At 41.2% G+C, this 18,520-nt stretch overlaps 1 protein-coding gene across 3 annotated transcripts in view; it reads left to right on the top strand.

Moving 5' to 3' along the window:
- Positions 1 to 18,520, top strand: part of st3gal8 (ST3 beta-galactoside alpha-2,3-sialyltransferase 8) — a 35,212-nt gene that overhangs the window by 10,064 nt on the left and 6,628 nt on the right. Inside the window, exons 1-6 of one of the 3 annotated variants that reach the window (XM_085274782.1) lie at positions 11,653 to 11,669; positions 12,176 to 12,515; positions 12,623 to 12,770; positions 12,847 to 12,985; positions 15,873 to 16,066; positions 16,191 to 16,370. In XM_085274782.1, the coding sequence (XP_085130908.1) occupies positions 12,365 to 12,515; positions 12,623 to 12,770; positions 12,847 to 12,985; positions 15,873 to 16,066; positions 16,191 to 16,370 (812 nt within the window). In that variant the 5' untranslated portion in view covers positions 11,653 to 11,669; positions 12,176 to 12,364. Of the gene's footprint in view, positions 1 to 11,652; positions 11,670 to 12,175; positions 12,516 to 12,622; positions 12,771 to 12,846; positions 12,986 to 15,872; positions 16,067 to 16,190; positions 16,371 to 18,520 lie in introns of those variants that run through there. The other 2 variants (XM_085274783.1, XM_085274781.1) reach the window with 2 other exon arrangements.

The raw sequence follows: 18,520 nt of genomic DNA, 5'->3' as shown, positions 1-18,520 counted from the left end.
TGATCTTGAAGCACTGACACCCAATCACTTGTTGTTGCTGAAAAATAAACCAGTTTTTCCACCAGGACTGTTTCATCCAAGTGATTTGCATGTCAGGAAAAGGTGGAAACAGGTACAGTACATGGCAGAGTTGTTCTGGAAGAGATGGCTTTCTGAGTACCTACCTCTGATGCAAGAAAGACAAAAATGGATGAGGACTAAAAGATGTCTTATACCTGGAGATGTTGTTTTAATTGCAGACGCTACAGCTCCAAGAGGATCATGGATGATGGCGAAAGTCTTAAATGTAAACCAGGATGCAAAAGGCTTGGTGCGTTCTGTGAGACTACAAACAAGGACCAGTGTTTTGGAAAGGCCAGTGACAAAACTTATTTTGCTACTGGAAGCCTCATCGTGAAGAAAATCATCAATGAAAATTAAGGATTTGTTTAAGGGAATAGCTCCTCCTTTTGGGACTTTAAAGTAATTGTGATAGTATGCACAATTAGGGGCCGGAGTGTTGGAGCTATTTGTTCTTTATTTTTTATTATTTTGAAATTAGTTAAAGTTTGTTAGTTTATTTATATTTTGGGGTTTATTTGTCGGTTAATATTTTGTTTTAAATGATTTGTTTTGTTTGTTGTTATTTTGTTAAATTAGTCAGTAAGAGCTGTAGGGCCATTTTGTTTCTATAAATAAAGAGACTGGTATAGGACCAGCATGCATTGGGGTGGGCCTATGGTTTTTTACCAGAGCAGGAGAAGCAGTAGGAAGGATCTTGTTATTGCTTGCCAAATGGATAAATAAACCAAAACCAAAACTCTCAACTAAAAGGTTTGGACAATGGACTTCTTTTGCCTGCGTACGAAATATTACCTCAGTGCAGCAGTGGCTTGTGGACTTTAAGTTGTGGGACGTTTGATCATTCAAAAGTAAAGGAATTGCCACTACACCTTTGTTACTTTGGTCCCAGCTCTCTGCAGGTCATTCACCAGGTCCCCCCGTGTGGTTCTGGGATCTTTGCCCACCGTTCTCATAGAGCTGGGTGATAGAACGATAACGATATGTATCGCGATATAACTTATACTCAATAGAGAAATTAAGCTATCGCGATAGACCTCGCCGCTCTTGTCCTCTTAAAAAAAAAAAAAAAAAAAGGTCAGCCAATCCAAATTAAGTAGCGCAAAGCCGAACCAATCACAGCCGCAGCGTCACATCGCGTGACTTGTTACATACAGCACAAGTGCCAAGCCGCACGTGTGTTTGTTTGGGAAGCAGCCAGCGGGTAATGGAGGAAATGAGTGTGCCGACTAGAAAAATCAACCGAGCGTGACCGAAGAGAAAACAGATGATGGTTCCAATGCCGGAGAGATTGTCAAACAGAAGAGCCAAAGAAGTTCCGTAGTGTGAAGGTATTTCAGCTATTTCAAGTCTGACAAAAAACAGAGTAGCGTGCACTGTAAATTGTGCCGAAAGCAAGTCTGGAAATACAATAAACTGGTGCATGCGTCACACTGTGCGCCACGTTATTGTTTCGGTGAAATGAATTTCTACAATACTGTTAATTCTACTCTCTGCAGTGTTTAAATGCTTACATATACACACAGTTACTGTCCCTCCACACATACGACTCGGTTCTGCTTCTATGCCCCAGCTTTGTTTACTTTTTCCCACCGAGGCTTCTAGACTTCTGATTGGCCAACATTTCTGCACGGTTAGGAATCTAGCGCCACCTGCTGCTTTGGCATGTTCATAGCAGCGTTTTCCTTCATTTCTGCCTTTATGTGTGGACGGGATTATTTTTTAAAACGAAAACGGAAAATCTCCGTTTTCAAAAATACCCGTGTACGTGTGGACGTAGCCTCAGTCTCTGACTGGAAGCGCTAATTCGTCATTCGGCTTTTGTCAGACTAAAGTAACTGTTAAAACTGTTTGAAAAGCTAAGCTATACAACAAGGAGAGATTGAGAATTTCCTTTTAGTTCTCAGTTTATTTGATACTGACAAAAGTTAGTCAGTTTTGTCTGTTCTTCTGTAAAACAAACTAAGATTTATTTTTAGAATTAATATTTTGTTTCTAAGTGGAATTGACAATTTAGTCTGTTTCGTTTGTTCTATTTTGAAACTTAAACGCTTTAGCGGCTGCCTTTTGTGTAGTTTGCAATATTTGCCTTTATTTATCTGAAAAAGTCTCATGTTCCTTAAGTACATCTACCCTGTCGAACTTATTATGGGAAATAAATATTTAAATAAAAACAAGCTGCTGATTATTTCACATTTTACTTGTGAGCAACGGCACATTTAAATCTTACAAATATAGTTATTTGGCTTATATCGTGATAGATATCGTTATCGCCTGAAATGAAAAAAACATATCGTGATATGAAAAAATCTCATATCGCCCAGCTCACCGTTCTCATGATCATTTTGACCCCACGGGATGAGATCTTGCGTGGAGCCCCAGATCGAGGGAGATTATCAGTGGTCTTGTATGTCTTCCATTTTCTGATGATTGCTCCCACAGTTGATTTTTTTCACACCAAGCTGCTTGCCTATTGTAGATTCACTCTTCCCAGTCTGGTGCAGGTCTACAATACTTTTCCTGGTGTCCTTCGAAAGCTCTTTGGTCTTGGCCATGGCGGCGTTTGGAGTCTGACTGTTTGAGGCTGTGGACAGGTGTCTTTTATACAGATGATGAGTTCAAACAGGTGCCATTCATACAGGTAACGAGTGGGGGACAGAAAAGCTTCTTACAGAAGACGTTACAGGTCTGTGAGAGCCAGAGATTTTCCTTGTTTGAGGTGACCAAATACTTATTTTCCTCCCTGATTTACGAATAAATTCTTTACAAATCCTACCATGTGGATTCATGGATTTTTTTTTTTTTTTCACATTCTGTCTCTCACAGTTGAAGTGTACCTCTGGTGCAAATTACTGACCTCTGTCATCATTTTAGGTGGGGGAACTTGCACAATCGGTGGCTGACTAAATACTTTTTTGCCCCACTGTATGGCTCCCATCAACACTGTGCAAAACGAGGGATTTAGGAAAATGATCAACACCCTAGACAAACGCTACACAGTGCCGTCCCGCAACTATTTTTCTATTGTTGCACTACCTGCTCTATACACGCAGTGTCGAGCAACGGTGGAGACGGAATTTCAAGCAGTGCATTTTGCGGCAACAGCAAAACGCGAGACATTTGTTGTTTTTATGTTTATTTATTGTTTTTATGTTCAGTCTTAACTGTTGCGAAGTTGATGTGCAGTTAATAAGTACTGGAAAAGAAAATCGTGAGAGAATCGTGATCTCAATTCTAAGCCAAAAAATCGTGATTCTCATTTCATGCAAAATCGTGCAGCCCTAGACCTTAGTGTTCTCCTTTTTAAAAAAAAAAAAAAAAAAAAAGAATCTATAAGAGAATCGATAAAGAATCGAATCGTTAAACAGAATCAAAAATGGAATCGGAATCGTGAAAATCTTATCAATACCCATCCCTATCAGAGGACCCGGTCTGATCGCATCAAGTAGACTGTACTTACTTTCCATGGGTCTCGACGAGGCCTTGTTCCTTTTACAGAAATTTGAGAAAGCAAGCAGTTGTTGCTTTGTCAGCTGACTAATTTGCTTTATCAACAGGGAGCTTTAGACTCCACTATAACCCAGTTAAAGTGAACGTCCGCAGTTGCCTGGACGTTTTTACACATCAGCTGAAGAGACCTTTGGTGCTGCATATTGGGATTAATAAACGCAAAAGGGACTTCTCAAAAGAGGTGTCAGAGTTCACAGAAAAGGGGAGGAAGCAAGACAGGAAGCCCTGTTGTTGCAATGTGTTCTTGGGACAGGAAATTATGTCCCTTTTCCCCATCCTGAAAACCCTAAAACAACATCAAGACCCTCCACTGTCTTTTCAACTCTCAACTCTCTGGGATATTTACATTGCCTTAAATCAGGGGGGTCGAATCCCAGGCCTCGAGGGCCGGCGTCCTGCAGGTTTTAGATCTCACCCTGGGTCAACACACCTAAATCTAATGATTAGTTCATTACCAGGCCTCTGGAGAACTTCAAGACATTTTGAGGAGCTCTTTTAGCCATTCAAGTCAGCTGTGTTGGATCAAGGACACATCAAAAACCTGCAGGACACCGGCCCTGGAGGCCTGGAGTTTAACACCCCTGCCTTAAGTGGATGTTTCCTACTTCGTTAATAAGGGAAACAGGTTTTCTGAACAGGTTTACGAATGTATGAAAGACTTCAGGCATGAAGCCAGCAGAAGAGGAAATGAATGACTGTCCATCCCACAGTCCAAAGACATGCAGTTTGTGGGGTTAGGTTAATTTATCAATCTAAATTGCCCATAGGTGTGAATGCGGGAGTGAATGTGAGTGCGAATGGTTGCCTGTCTCTGTGCGTTAGCCCTGCAACAGACAGACTGGATCCTATTTTTCTTAAACAAAAATCAGGTAAAAAAAAAAAAATCACGTAATTCTTTGTTTTTACATTCATCAGGTCCCAATCTGCCCAAATATAAAGAGAAATTAAAAATGCATGCCATGAAAGAGTTCGGGTCTTAGGAGGTTAAAGTTTGTTTTCTTCTCCCATTCCTGGACGAACTCCGCTGTTGCTCTTTTCTCTATTTTGTCCCATTTGTCAACCGATAGGCATTCAGCAGCTGCATATGTCATCTGCTTCCAGTGACGTGCTTGCTGTCGAAATGGAAAGGCGGGCAGACACATTTGCATGACCATAACTTGCACACAGAGCTTTTCTTAACTTTTATGACTTTAGGGTTGGCAAACATCTCCATAGTCTACACTTCCTTCTGTAAAACTGACAATTGCTGATACCATTTATGGCAGGGTGAGACACGCACACACACATATACCCGCACTGGGAAGGTTAATTATGGACTTCAACAGGGTTCAGTGTTAGGACCAATTCTGTTCACATTATACATGCAGTATCATCAGTATAGGTTTTCAGTATAGGCAGTATCATCAGAAGTCATGGCATAGATTTTCACTGCTAAGCAGATGACACCCAGATCTATCGATCCATGTGTTGTGGAAGTTTTCCATTTAAATAAAGCCTGCAGACGAGCGGTGAGCGGTAGCTAACATTCTTTAATCAAAACACACAAAGAACAGACAACCAAGCTTGTGGAGAGCCTACATGACCGCGGGGCAGGTCAGCAGAGTCTCTCTGAGCCTAGCATGGCTCTCAGTTAAATACCTTCTCCAGGAACAAAAGGCAGCAGACAGCGGTTTCACACCTTAAGATTCACACTCCCTTGCTACCTCCCAGAGTCCTCAAAGAGACAAAAGATTCTTCCTGTGGAGCTGTCTGCTTCCCCCAACTTCCTAACTAGACCCCCACCATTTGTCTTACTGTATGAGTGTGAGACTTGTTAAAATCCAGTGGCACCCAGGCAGTATACAATATAATAATGTGATTAATACATAAGTAAAATAAATTCCTATACACATGAAGCCAGTTAACACACATCATTAGTTACACTGCAGGAATGTCTGGAGTATGAACGCTAAGGCGAGGGTTCCCGATGTTTAGGGACAAATCCAATCACATGTCGGGTTGATGTAAACAGACCAAACTTCAGTCAGGAGAAATACTGAGACAATCCATCCACAATACAAGGTTAGCAATTAATATACTGCTACATGGGCTGGGCTGTAGTTGCATCATAAGGTTTTAAAAACTGAGCTTTAAAATAAACAGTGGTAATAAAAACCGAGAGAGGCCGACAGTGATCACTGCTTTTTTAGGGGCTTGTTCAGATTAAATAGAACAAAGTACAAAGCATTAAAACATGTTACAAACACAACTGCCTTGATAAACGCGGAATAGTTTTGACCCAGAAGCAGGGTTTGTAGATCATCAGGTGGGACCAGATATCTCACCTGCTGTGAATGTTTTAATGCAGTACGGTTGTTATTATTATCAATTACCACATCCTGTTTATGACAGTTACAATACATAACATTCATATAAAAAATAAAATTGTCTTGTCTAAACTCTATGTGGTGTTAATTAAGCGTATACTACTGTACTTTAACGTCGCTCATAAGGGTGGTACTTCAAGAGCCATATATTTTATGAGGTGGTACCATCAGCGTGACAGCGCCGTGCCGCCTTTGCAGTTTTAAGGCCAGGGAAACGAGCCTGCCAGCGCTGTGTAGCTGGCGATAAGGAAAGGCTGCTCTTTATAGAGGACTCATGCTCCAGGAAATGTTTTCTGGTTGACTGCAGCTCCCAGAAGAGCTTCGGGAACTCTTGTGTCATCTTTGCATAGAGATTTCCCGTGTATCACCAGAGAGAGCCCAAGTAACACAGTTTGAGAAAGACTGAAATAGAGTAAAATAATATGTAAAATAATTGTCAGAAAGATTACACTGCACATAAGCGAGACTAGCGAAGGCTACCATGGTTTATTGGTTATGTGTGTTTCTGTCTGTGCGTGTGTGGTCATTTCCAGTCTTTGTTGTGGAGTCTGACAGCAGTTCGAAGGAAAGACCTCTGCCCACATTGTGGGTGCTGCAGCCCGCCACAGAAAGAGCTGCTCAGTGCTGTCTGATGGGTTTGTAGCATAAACCTATTCGCTGGAACGTTGAAGGCAATATAATTACACCGCAAAGCAAGACACGAAGTAGGCAAGCTTCATGTTACTCGTGCACGGGAGAGAACCGGACAAACGCCGTTCCTTCGCTTGGCCCCAGTTGCTCTCGTCCGTCCTCCCGTACCACTGTCCTTTTATTGAGGTTACATGAATATGCATAGGTTCATTAACATACGACGTCTACATACAAACAAAGAGTACCTTGCCTGTGTGTGTGTGTGTGTGTGTGTGTGTGTGTTGCTGATCAAAGGGTCAAACATCCTTGGTCAGGAAGAGGGTAGACTAGACCCCCCCCCGGTGAGGAAGTCCAGCAGTTCATCTAAACAGAAAAGCACTTAGACTAGAACAGACGTAGCTACGTTAATCCTACCATAAAACAATTAAGACAAGGTACGAACTTTCCCATGCTCCCAGGATATAGGTGTGCATTCTAGTGTGGAATACACACCAAGCCTCTGTAGCCTGTTAAAGATCACACAACTTATCACTACACAATTGATTATACACCTCTAAGCATCTATGGTTAAATATTTCTAAGCATAAATGACAATCAACAATACAACTCTATCAGTCCAACAATAACAACAATGTATCACCTCTCCATAGGTCTGTAGAAGTAGATGATGATTTTGGAGATTGACTGTGGTCAAAGCAATCAGTGATCGCTTGCCAGTCTAGGTGACTTTTAGGTCTCTTCCCCAGCTATACACACAAGTTAATATTGTTATGAGCACCATAATTAATTAAATCTGCATTGCTTTAATTGCGTCCCGCATCTCCACATATAACTGGCAGTTGTAACAGATGTGGTTTTTGGCTTGCGTGGACACATGGACTCATCAGGAGAGAAAACAGGAGGATGTTTTTGAGAGATATCTGATCTTTTCAACTAGCTGGTTCACAGGGGATGGAGGTGATGGCTGAAGGCTCTGCCTCACATTCTACCTTTACAGACTCGGGAGACTTGCTTGTGGTTCCTAATCTGTGAGGCAAGTGCTCTGTTGGAAAAACCAGGCACTTGCAGGTTAAGCTAATAACATGGAATTGAAAATGGAGTGTTTAGTAAACCTCCTGATCAAATGGGGGAAAAAATAAATTCAAAAATAATAAAAGAATATAAAATATTTGCATGTACGAGTTGTATTTTGTATCAAATTTGCTACATCACACTTCTTCTTTCTTTTCTTTTTTTTTTACTTAAAAATTTATTGTGCAGTTTCTACAAAACACAGAGTCTCAGACTGGCTGCTGCACTTTACTTTAAAGCATTAGGGTAAGATGGGGACTGATTATTCAAGACTTTGTATGTGTGAGGAAATATTTTAAATTCAACAGATTTAACAGGAGGCCATCAAAGAGAAGCCAATATATGGGCAGTGCATATTGTAAAAATATAATAATATACACCAGACTTTTTACTACTGTGACCACTATGCTTGAATTAACTTTCCCCCCTTTTGTTCCCAAGGATGTTTGAAGCATTTCCTAATTCTCAGGGTGGATTTTTAGCAGACACGTTGGTCCGTGTGCTGCCTCCTGTGTGGAATTACAGGGCCAATCATAATATCCGCTCTGAGCTGCCTCTGTGTTAAAAGCTCTTTGTACTGGAGCAAGTTTGGACATTCCAACTTGGCATACAGTTACGGCCCCATTATACTCGCTGTGCACTGCCTGGCAAACCGCACCATTCATCACCTCTTGATTTTTGTAACCTTGGTCTTTGTACTGCAGCCACTGGGTTGAGGACACAAGTGTTCAACTGTGTTGCTTTTTACAACCATTTAATGATACATCAGTACAGAAGCTCAGAGATTCATATATTAGGGGAATATGTTGCAAGAGTTTGAAAATACTTTGTGGTGGAAAATCACTTTCTTTGATTCCAGTTTTTTTTTTTTCTTCTTCTTCTTCTTCTTCGCCCTAAACTCTGTGCAGTTATGTTTATCCAGGAAGTTGCCTTTGCGTCAGAATCTTTGTCCTTTGAGTGCCACTCTTCTCATCTGGAGTGGATGACTTTAAGAGAAAGGTATCAATGTTGATAATCAGTCGTCATGGGGCTGACTTCTTTGGTCTTGTTCTGAAAAGGTTGTAACAGGTGTAACTTTTTTTTTTTTTTCAGTTTCACTTACCATCAATTTGGGTTTACATGAGGAAAGGCATCCAGCATAAAAACTTACCAAATCAAACAAGTGGTACTACACACTGTGGTGACCCCTTGTGAATAAGACAGCCACTGACAGTAGCTGCTTCCTCTCATCCTACACGGGAAGAAACTCCTAAGCAATTTTTTCCAGTGAAAATCTTAGATTTTAATGTTAAGTCTTTTGTGCGATTTAGATTAGATGAAACTTTATTAATTCCTCGGGTGGGTTCCTCCAGGAAACACAGTTTCCAGTAGCACAGCACCGACAGAAGTTGCATATTCCAGATACAATAAAAGGGAATGAGAGTAAGGATATACGCATAAATATACCACACATACACATATACAGTGGCTTACAAAAGTATTCGGCGCCCTTGAACTTCCACATTTTGTCACCTTACAGCCACAAACATGAATCAATTTTATTGAATTCCACGTGAAAGACCAATACAAAGTGGTGCACACGTGAGAAGTGGAACGAAAATCATACATGATTCCAAACATTTTTTACAAATTGGGTGTGCGTAATTATTCAGCCCCTTGAGTCAATACTTTGTAGAACCACCTTTTGCTGCAATTACAGCTGCCAGTCTTTTAGGGTCTGTCTCTACCAGCTTTGCACATCTAGAGACTGAAATCTTTGCAAAACATCTCCAGCTCAGTCAGATTAGATGGACAGCGTTTGTGAACAGCAGTTTTCAGATCTTGCCACAGATTCTCGATTGGATTTAGATCTGGACTTTGACTGGGCCATTCTAACACATGGATATGTTTTGTTTTAAACCATTCCATTGTTGCCCTGGCTTCATGTTTAGGGTCGTTGTCCTGCTGGAAGGTGAACCTCCGCCCCAGTCTCAAGTCTTTTGCAGACTCCAAGAGGTTTTCTTCCAAGGTTGCCCTGTATTTGGCTCCATCCATCTTCCCATCAACTCTGACCAGCTTCCCTGTCCCTGCTGAAGAGAAGCACCCCCAGAGCATGATGCTGCCACCACCATATTTGACAGTGGGGATGGTGTGTTCAGAGTGATGTGCAGTGTTAGTTTTCCGCCACACATAGCGTTTTGCATTTTGGCCAAAAAGTTCCACTTTGGTCTCATCTGACCAGAGCAGCTTCCTCCACATGTTTGCTGTGTCCCCCACATGGCTTGTGGCAAACTGCAAACTTCTTATGGTTTTCTGTTAACAATGGCTTTCTTCTTGCCACTCTTCCATAAAGGCCAACTTTGTACAGTGCAAGACTAATAGTTGTCCTATGGACAGATTCCCCCACCTGAGCTGTAGATCTCTGCAGCTCGTCCAGAGTCACCATGCGCCTCTTGGCTGCATTTCTGATCAGCGCTCTCCTTGTTCGGCCTGTAAGTTTAGGTGGACGGCCTTGTCTTGGTAGGTTTACAGTTGTGCCATACTACTTCCATTTCTGAATGATCGCTTGAACAGTGCTCTGTGGGATGTTCAAGGCTTGGGAAATCTTTTTGTAGCCTAAGCCTGCTTTAAATTTCTCAATAACTTTATCCCTGACCTGTCTGGTGTGTTCTTTGGACTTCATGGCGTTGTTGCTCCCAATATTCTCTTAGACAACCTCTGAGGCCGTCACAGAGCAGCTGTATTTGTACTGACATTAGATTACACACTGGTGCACTCTATTTAGTCATTAGAACTCATCAAGTAAATTTCTAAGGGCAACTGACTGCACGCAGACCAAAGGGGGCTGAATAATTACGCACACCCCACTTTGCAGTTATTTATTTGTAAAAAATGTTTGGAATCATGTATGATTTTCGTTCCACTTCTCATGTGTACACCACTTTGTATTGGTCTTTCACGTGGAATTGCAATAAAATTGATTCATGTTTGTTGCTGTAATGTGACAAAGTGTGGGGGCCGACTACTTTTGTAAGCCACTGTATAAATACAGAATATATCATATGGATATAGGGCGCTATGACCAAAATCTCATATCCCGATATAAGACATTTATTGTCCTGACAACGATATAAATCACAAAAATTTAACATTTTCTGTAAATTCTGTGAATCTCGGGCAGCTCGACTGGCGTGAAGTGTTTTCAGCTGGGCGTCATGTACCAGTGTTTTAACCGATGCATGAAATTGTACATTTTTAGAAATAGGTTGTAACGGCCGCTGTTTTCTTCGTGGGTATTTATAACATGGCGTGCTGCGGGAAAAAGGCTGTTCTAAAACAAACAACTAAAGAATGTAAAACATTCCCTCCAAAAAACTTGTAGATTCTAAACAAGCAAGTCAGTCCGTGCATGATTACATTGCTTCGCCCATCAAAAAGTACCTGAGACAATATACCGCCTATCATCATTTATTGGACTGACGAATGTCAGTTGGAAAAAATTTACAAATCAAATGAGAAAAATGGAAGCAAAGATTGTAAAGTGCACATGTGTGTTAAACCAGATCAAACGGATACTGTGTAGAAAACTGTGTGATAGCCGATTTACATAAATAGTAGTGAAGAATCACACACTGACACAGGTTAGCTGACAGGTCAGACTGAGTGTGTTCGTGCATAGAGACACACACACACACAGTGAGAGGGAGATTTACATTGAGAGCTGAAACAGGAGAAGCTGTACTGAATCCAGATCTGATTGGGATTCACAGGCTGAGTTCTGTGTGCACGGATACATTCCTTCAGGGGGAGAGGGGCGGTGTGGAGGTGAGCGGGAGTAAGAGGATGACTCCATTCGGTAAAAATCTTTCTGTATTTTTTTAAGAGAGTGGCGCTGCGCCTTCCCCTTTATCAGCATCAGTGATGACATCAAAACTACATTTTGGGGGGGTCTGGGAGGAACTTCTCCTATCGGTGATGTACTCAGCTCTTTTGGGCTGTAACGCTAGAGGGTCCTCCCTCTTGGCAGCAGCTTTCACCTTAGTGAATTGCAAGGTGAGGCAGGTGGAAAATTTGTTTTAAGTGCTGCTTACGCCGAGTTCACCATGGCAGCAGAGCAAAACAAGAATTAGCATGACTCTGTTATCAGAGTGAGGGAGAGCAGCAGAATGCTTTCTTTTTTTCCAAGGTTTGAATGAACTAATAATAATTTTATAATATGTCACAGATGATCAGTTTCCAGATATTCCCCTGGTTTTATGATATTTTTTTAATCTATATTTGGCTTTTTATGAATAAACAGAAATGCACTGCGATTTGTTTGCTTAAGGTTTTTCAAATGATCTGAATATAGATTGATACTGGGCCCCAGAGAGTGTGATTGCCAGTGGCTGATTTGTCAGTATCAGATTTTTATGTAATCTTTAATCAGTTCTGCAGTGGTTTTTAAGGTATTTAAACACTGCTGAGTTGCAATGCAAAGAATGCAAAAAAGAAAATACATGTTTCACATATTTAGTTTATTATTAATGATGCAATATTCACTGTGTCTCCAACAATAGATCTTGTATCTACCAATCAGAAAGCAACACCGGTCTCAGCCTTAATGGAGGAAAAGCTGAGTGGTGTCGTGACAGAACAAAGGAAAAAGTCCAGATGACAGCAGGTGACACATTCCCACTATGCTGACATAGCTGGTCAATTGACAGCTCAAGAACACGCCCTTCCTGCTGAACACCGATAGTGCAGCAATGATTGTTAGGAGGAAGGCTTGTGTTGCCTTGGTGATCGCTGCCATCCTCTTCCTCATGATTGCCAGCCAGAGCATTCAGAGGAGGTATTTCCTGTTGCAGCCTGCAGCTCCGCCCAGAGGCCACAGCACGTCCAGTGGCAGGATGACAGGTGAAGAGCGGGTGTGAGAAATGAATGTTTGTTTGTTTTTTGTTGTTGTTGTTGTTGTTGTTTTTTAAGTATTGATCCACACGGCCTGAACTTTTTTCTGTTTCCAGCAGCTGAATTCACAGGCCCAATTTCAGGTCAGGCACCTCCTTACCTGAAACCTGAACAAATTCCCACCGAGGAAGAGATGGTTGAGGAAGAAATTGACGAGGAGGAGGAAGAGATGGTGATTCAGGAGCAGCTTATGAAAAACGCTAAGTATGACATGTAACACTTGTAACCCTGCATATCCACTAATACCCTGGTCTTACACCTGTGTTTTGTACTCTTACAGGCTGTGTGGCTGCTCTGATGCCTGTATTTCAGACAACAATGGGTCGAAATGGTTCAGCCAGCGCTACGACGCTAAACAGCAGCCCATCATCAAAGAGACCGGCAATAATTTTGACTCTGATGCACTTCAATGGTGGCTGGTAAGGACAAAATGTAGTGATAGTTCAGATTTTATTAAAGGGGACCTATTGTCATTATTTCCAACTCTACATTTTTATTCTTGGACTAGATAGTTTTGCAAGATTCACTTTTAAAAAATGATCCTTATTTATCCAATACTCCACCTTAGTGTAGCCCCCAAAGGTCTGAAGGTCGGTCTGAAACAAGCTGTTTAAGCTCCTTTCCCTTTAAGTTTCCTTTCTTTTGAATGATTGTTCCTTTTTAACCAGGAAATGTGAAAAGCAGAACTGTGGCTTTTTAATGGCCAGCAGGGTCACTAACTCCAGTGGCAGTGACTGCTTTGTTTACTTAAACTCTAAATCCAAAACACTTTCTGTGAATAGTGAATAAAACAAGAGTTTTTTGCAAATGGTAATGTAATGTCCAAATTATAAACTTACCGTGAATTATCAATGTTTTTTTATTAAAATAGTACAGCAGTATTAGTAATGTCTACTTAAGCCACTGTACTGTCTTCAAAGTAATGCATCATTTGTTAATTCAACTTTTGTAAAGCTTTTTTTTTTTAAACTACATAAATAAATAAACAAGGCGATTTTTTTGTTTTTTTACAGTAAATGGCTTTTATTGCAAGTAAGTAAATAATTACCAAGTCATTTACAGGTTTTCCCTTTATTTCCTTTGCTTTAGTTTATGGACAAAGAAGATTCACAGGAAATCATTGCAGCCTTCAAAGTAGGGCTGCTCAATTAATCGAATTTTAATCACGATTACGATCTGGGCTTTCAACGATCATTAAAAATGACTGAGCCGATTATTAGCCCCTCCCTCATGCTTTACTCTCGCGCTGCTCCGTGTGGCAAATCGAGCGCACTGCTCTGCATTTCGAACACGCGATTAAGAGGACCTGAGGGAAGCTCGGAAAGCTAAGCAGAAGTTATTTGGAGAGGAGAGTGACTGCCGTTGGTTGAAAAGAGAGGTAAAAAAAAAAACTTCAGTGGTGTGGAAACATTATGGGTTTGCGGAGTCAGACGTGGATCAAGTAGACACAGTGTGTAAACTTTGCTACAGTGTAGTAGCTGCACCACAGAGCAACACTGCAAAGTTCACTAAACATAGATGTTTACATTTTTCATTTATTTCTTATATTTATATAAACAAATTTATATAAACAAATTTCCCACGTGTGGGACTAATAAAGGTTATCTTATCTTATCTTATTGCAAACATTTGCACTGTTATCAGTATTTGCACACTATTTTATATTATTTTTTAAAGTCATTATTCAATACATTGTTATTGTTAACCCTTTAAAGCCGGTCAGAGCAGCATGCTCTGTTTTGTGTAACTATTTTTAAATTCCTGTAGAACCTGAACCGCATAAGCTAGCGCAATAAATTTTTTTCCATATGAAACCAGAGGAGTTGTACTTACATCTTATGCCATCAGCTTGTCCTAGGTCACAGTTTCCTTCCACATAAAGCTTTGCAAAAATTGCATAAAAAGCGCTTGCAGGAACAAAAACATAATATTCCAGAAACACGCTTTGCCGATCCGATCAGCTGTTCGTAACACTTCCCACATTGAAAAAGACGTCAACGAGAACTATCGCATTTCCTGCCCGAAACCGGAAGTGACGTCATTTTCGCGGAAAATGTAGTTTTTTACTTGTAGGCCTTAAAAGCCTATACTGGTGTTTTTATAAGTCATGTTTGACTTTTCTGAATAGTTTCTGGGATGCTTAGAACTCGAATTGCACTGCTGGAAATATTTTATTTTGATGCACGTGCTGTTTTCTTTGCAAATTTGCATCATAGGATTGTTTTTTTGTTTTTCCTGCAGTATATAAAAATTGCTGTATCTCCAAAATAAAACTATGAAGACACTCAAAATAAATTTCCTGTTGTTGTAAACTATTTTTTGCAACTTTTTTTGTATTTAAAGTTTTGAGGGATAAACCTCTTAAATTTCTCCAAGTAGAAATATATGTAAAAACAAAAACGATTTCCAATTTTTTTGTAGTTTATTGCACTTTTTTGCAATTAATGTAGTTACTATGGACTTAATGCATACATATCATTAAAATATGGGCTATAACAGTTGTATTGATGTATAGCAACTTGAAATGCTCCCACAAATGGCACTACAACATGTAAAAAAATAATATAAGTATCGTCAAATAATCGTGATCTCAATTTCAGTGAAAATAATCGTGATTATCATTTTTGCCATAATCGAGCAGCCCTACTTCAAAGGGGAAATGACTCAACAGCAAATCAGCTTAATCTCTGGGCATTGTCTTAAATTGAAAGACCAACAGATATTTTGTAACATACTGGATGATGTTGCAGTAAATAGTCAAGAACAGTTATGAAGTTTTGTATTTTCAGAAGCCTGAATTTGTCCTTGTGGAGACTGTCTGCAGTTTGCATGAGAAGACAAATGTCTGAGTCTTTTTCCTGCATTTAGAGAGGTGAACTCCTGCTGCAGAAACCATTAGTAGATTAAAAAGAGGAGGCCAGTAATGCTGCTAACATAATTAGTCTGGGCCACAGAAGGCAGTAAAGTGTGTGTGTGTGTGTGTGTGTGTGTGTGTGTGTGTGTGTGTGTGTGTGTGTGTGCGCGCGATTGTGTGTGTGTGTGTGTGCGTGTGCGCGCGCGCGATTGTGTGTGTGTGCGGGTGGGGGTAGGGGTGTCAGTACTCTTTCGCCTGCTTCTTTTTTTTAAATTAAGAAATTATTTAACTAAAAATTATTTTACTGTCATGAAAGACAGAGATAAGCACCAATAACAAGCCTTTTGACACTGGAAGTTTAAGAATTTTTAACGTGACTCATTATGCAAATGTTTTACTTGAGTATAAGTGTGTTAAACAGAAAAAAAAAATGTTTGTCTGCTCTTCCACAGAGTCTTCAACGGGCCGGTAACGATCAGTCCTTGGAGGAAGTGATCTCAAAGATGTTCCAGGTCATATCCCCACCCTCTATAGACTTGGAGCCCGTGCCCTCACGTTGCCGTAGTTGTGCAGTGGTTGGCAACTCTGGCAACTTACGGCATTCTGGACACGGTGCACTCATTGATTCTCATGGCTTCGTGTTCCGGTACATGCGCGCGCACACACACACGCACACACACACACACACACACACACACACACACACACACACACACACACACAATCGCGCGCGCACAGCCCTCACCCTCCTTATGTTTTTTTTTCTTCAGGATGAACAAGGCGGTGACTAAAGGGTTTGAGGAAGACGTCGGTCGTCGGACGACGCATCACTTCCTGTACCCAGAGAGTGCAGTGGACATCAGTAATGGTACCAGCCTCATCCTGCTGCCATTCAAACTGAGAGACCTGGAGTGGCTGACCAGTGCGCTGTCCACCGGAACAGTCAAAATGTACGATATATATAAAAAAACAAGTATGCTCATTATCTCATGCATCCATCAAAAAGACATCAAAAAACATATCAGACAGGAGAGATTATTTGATGTAAGAGGGAAAAGTTTATTTAAAAAAAAATCTAAAATTAAACTCCTGGAGTCTAGACCAGCAGTCCCCAACTTTTTTTTGCGCCACGGATTTAATGTCAGTATTTTCACAGACTGGCCTTTAAGGTGTCGCTGATATATACAACAAAATAAAATGACCAAGAAAAAACGGTGGCATTTGGTAAATATAATAATAAATGCAAATTCACTGTGTAATTGTGTAACTTTATTAGCAGCGTCCTTCTGAAATGCGCCAACAACATTGAGAGTAACATCCTCCTCTCTGCCCCTTAATGCTCTCTGGTTGCTATGGTAACGCATAAATATTTCTTTCAAAATAAGACACACAACTACAACATGGGAAAAATACCCAGGGAAACAGAGTTAACAATAAAAACCCTGAAAACCATCAATTTCAAACCTGAGCCTCAACTCTCGTGGCCCGGTACCAAACAACTCACAGTCCGGTACCGGCCCGGGGGTTGGAGACCGCTGGTCTAGATGGTTGTGGTGGTGGAGCAGAGTAAGCAGAGGGTTGATGGGGAGAGAGAGTTAAAAGAGTGATAGACTACAAAGAATTTCAAGAGAACAAGAACTAGGGGGCTGTTTGGCTATATATAAATATGAGCCCAGAGGGTTAGATAAAAAGAAAAACAGAAGGTTTGTTACCACAACTGAAAACCGTTAGTCAAACAACTCACTACGCAATGGGGTGATGTAAACAAACATAACAAACAACTCATATATTCAAATAACGCTAATAGCAATAGTAGAACACTAATCACCTAAACATCTCACCGGCAGCTACTCAAAACGAAGGTGCAAAGGCAGGAGGGACAGTCTGCACAGTCTAGTCAAATCAACAAGTCCCCCGTAGAACAGAATTAAAACCACATTCACTTTCAGCAGAAAAAGGTAAAACACTCGAGAGGATGACAGTCTGAGAACCTCCAGTGTCCCTAAAACACGCACAGGTTTTAAATCGGAGGGATTGTCGGTTAGCGATACTGAGCCATCAAAAATGAATGGTTCAAAACAGGGGTCCGGCTCCTCATTACAGGCCTCAGCTTTCACAAAACCCACCCCTTTGGGTTGCTGAGCATTTGATGTTTTGTGTTTTAAGGCTAAACAGTCAGCAATCACATGTCCAGTTTTATGACAGTAAAAACATTCGCGGTTTTCCCTGGACCCAGACACTTTAGCCGTGTGGGGCTGTTGCACAGCGCTAACCCGTGGCTTCTCACTGCCAGTAAACGAGGCTTTATGAGTGAGCACAAACTCATCAGCAAGGAGCAGCAGATGCGAGAGAAGTCGCTTTCTGTACATTTAAATATAGCACAATACGCTCAGGAAAATATTTCTTAAACTCCTCCAACAATAGTAACTCACGCAGAGCGTCATAGTCACCTACTTTTGAAGCAACGCACCACTTATCAAAGAGAACCCCCTTTTCTCTAGAAAACTCCACATAAGTTTGGGTCGGCATTTTCTTTGGCGAAACCTCTGCCTATAGGCTTCAGGGACTAACTCATATGCCTGCAAAACAGCTGTTTTAACACACGCGTAGTCTAAACTGTCCTTTAAAGAAAGCACAGCCACCACGTCTTGGGCTTTGCCGGACAGTTTGCACTGCAACAAAAGAGGCCAAATATCACTAGGCCACTGCAATGCGCCAGCGATACTCTCAAATGCTGCAAAGTATGTATCAACCTCAGTTTCTCTAAAAGTGGGCACTAAAGAAATGCACTTGCTGATATCAAAAGCAGAAGCGGACGAGGAGGTGGAGCCGGAATTTTCAGCAGAGACAGATGAGGCTTGAGGCTGAGACTCCAGCTCAAGCTTTCGCAGCCTAATGGCTTTGTCTGCCTCTATCTCCAGCCTTCTTATTTCAAGCTCTAGCTGAGGCCGCCTGTTCTGAGCCTTCTCCTCAGCCTCCAATTTGAGACGTGCCAGCCGCACCTTCAGCCGAGCTCCTTCTCTGCCATCTGAACTCCCAGAGGAGAATGGATCATAGCGAGGAAGCGTGCGTGGCGTTTTTCCCCGCTCATCCCCCTCGC

Source organism: Mchenga conophoros, linkage group LG5, assembly GCF_057382185.1.
Source record: "Mchenga conophoros isolate Kocher_MC1m ecotype Shallow Benthic linkage group LG5, M_conophoros_male_GT1.1, whole genome shotgun sequence".
NCBI lineage: Eukaryota > Metazoa > Chordata > Actinopteri > Cichliformes > Cichlidae > Mchenga > Mchenga conophoros.
The sequence above is the reverse complement of the archived record's forward strand: the minus strand, read 5'-3'. Positions and strand labels throughout refer to the sequence as shown.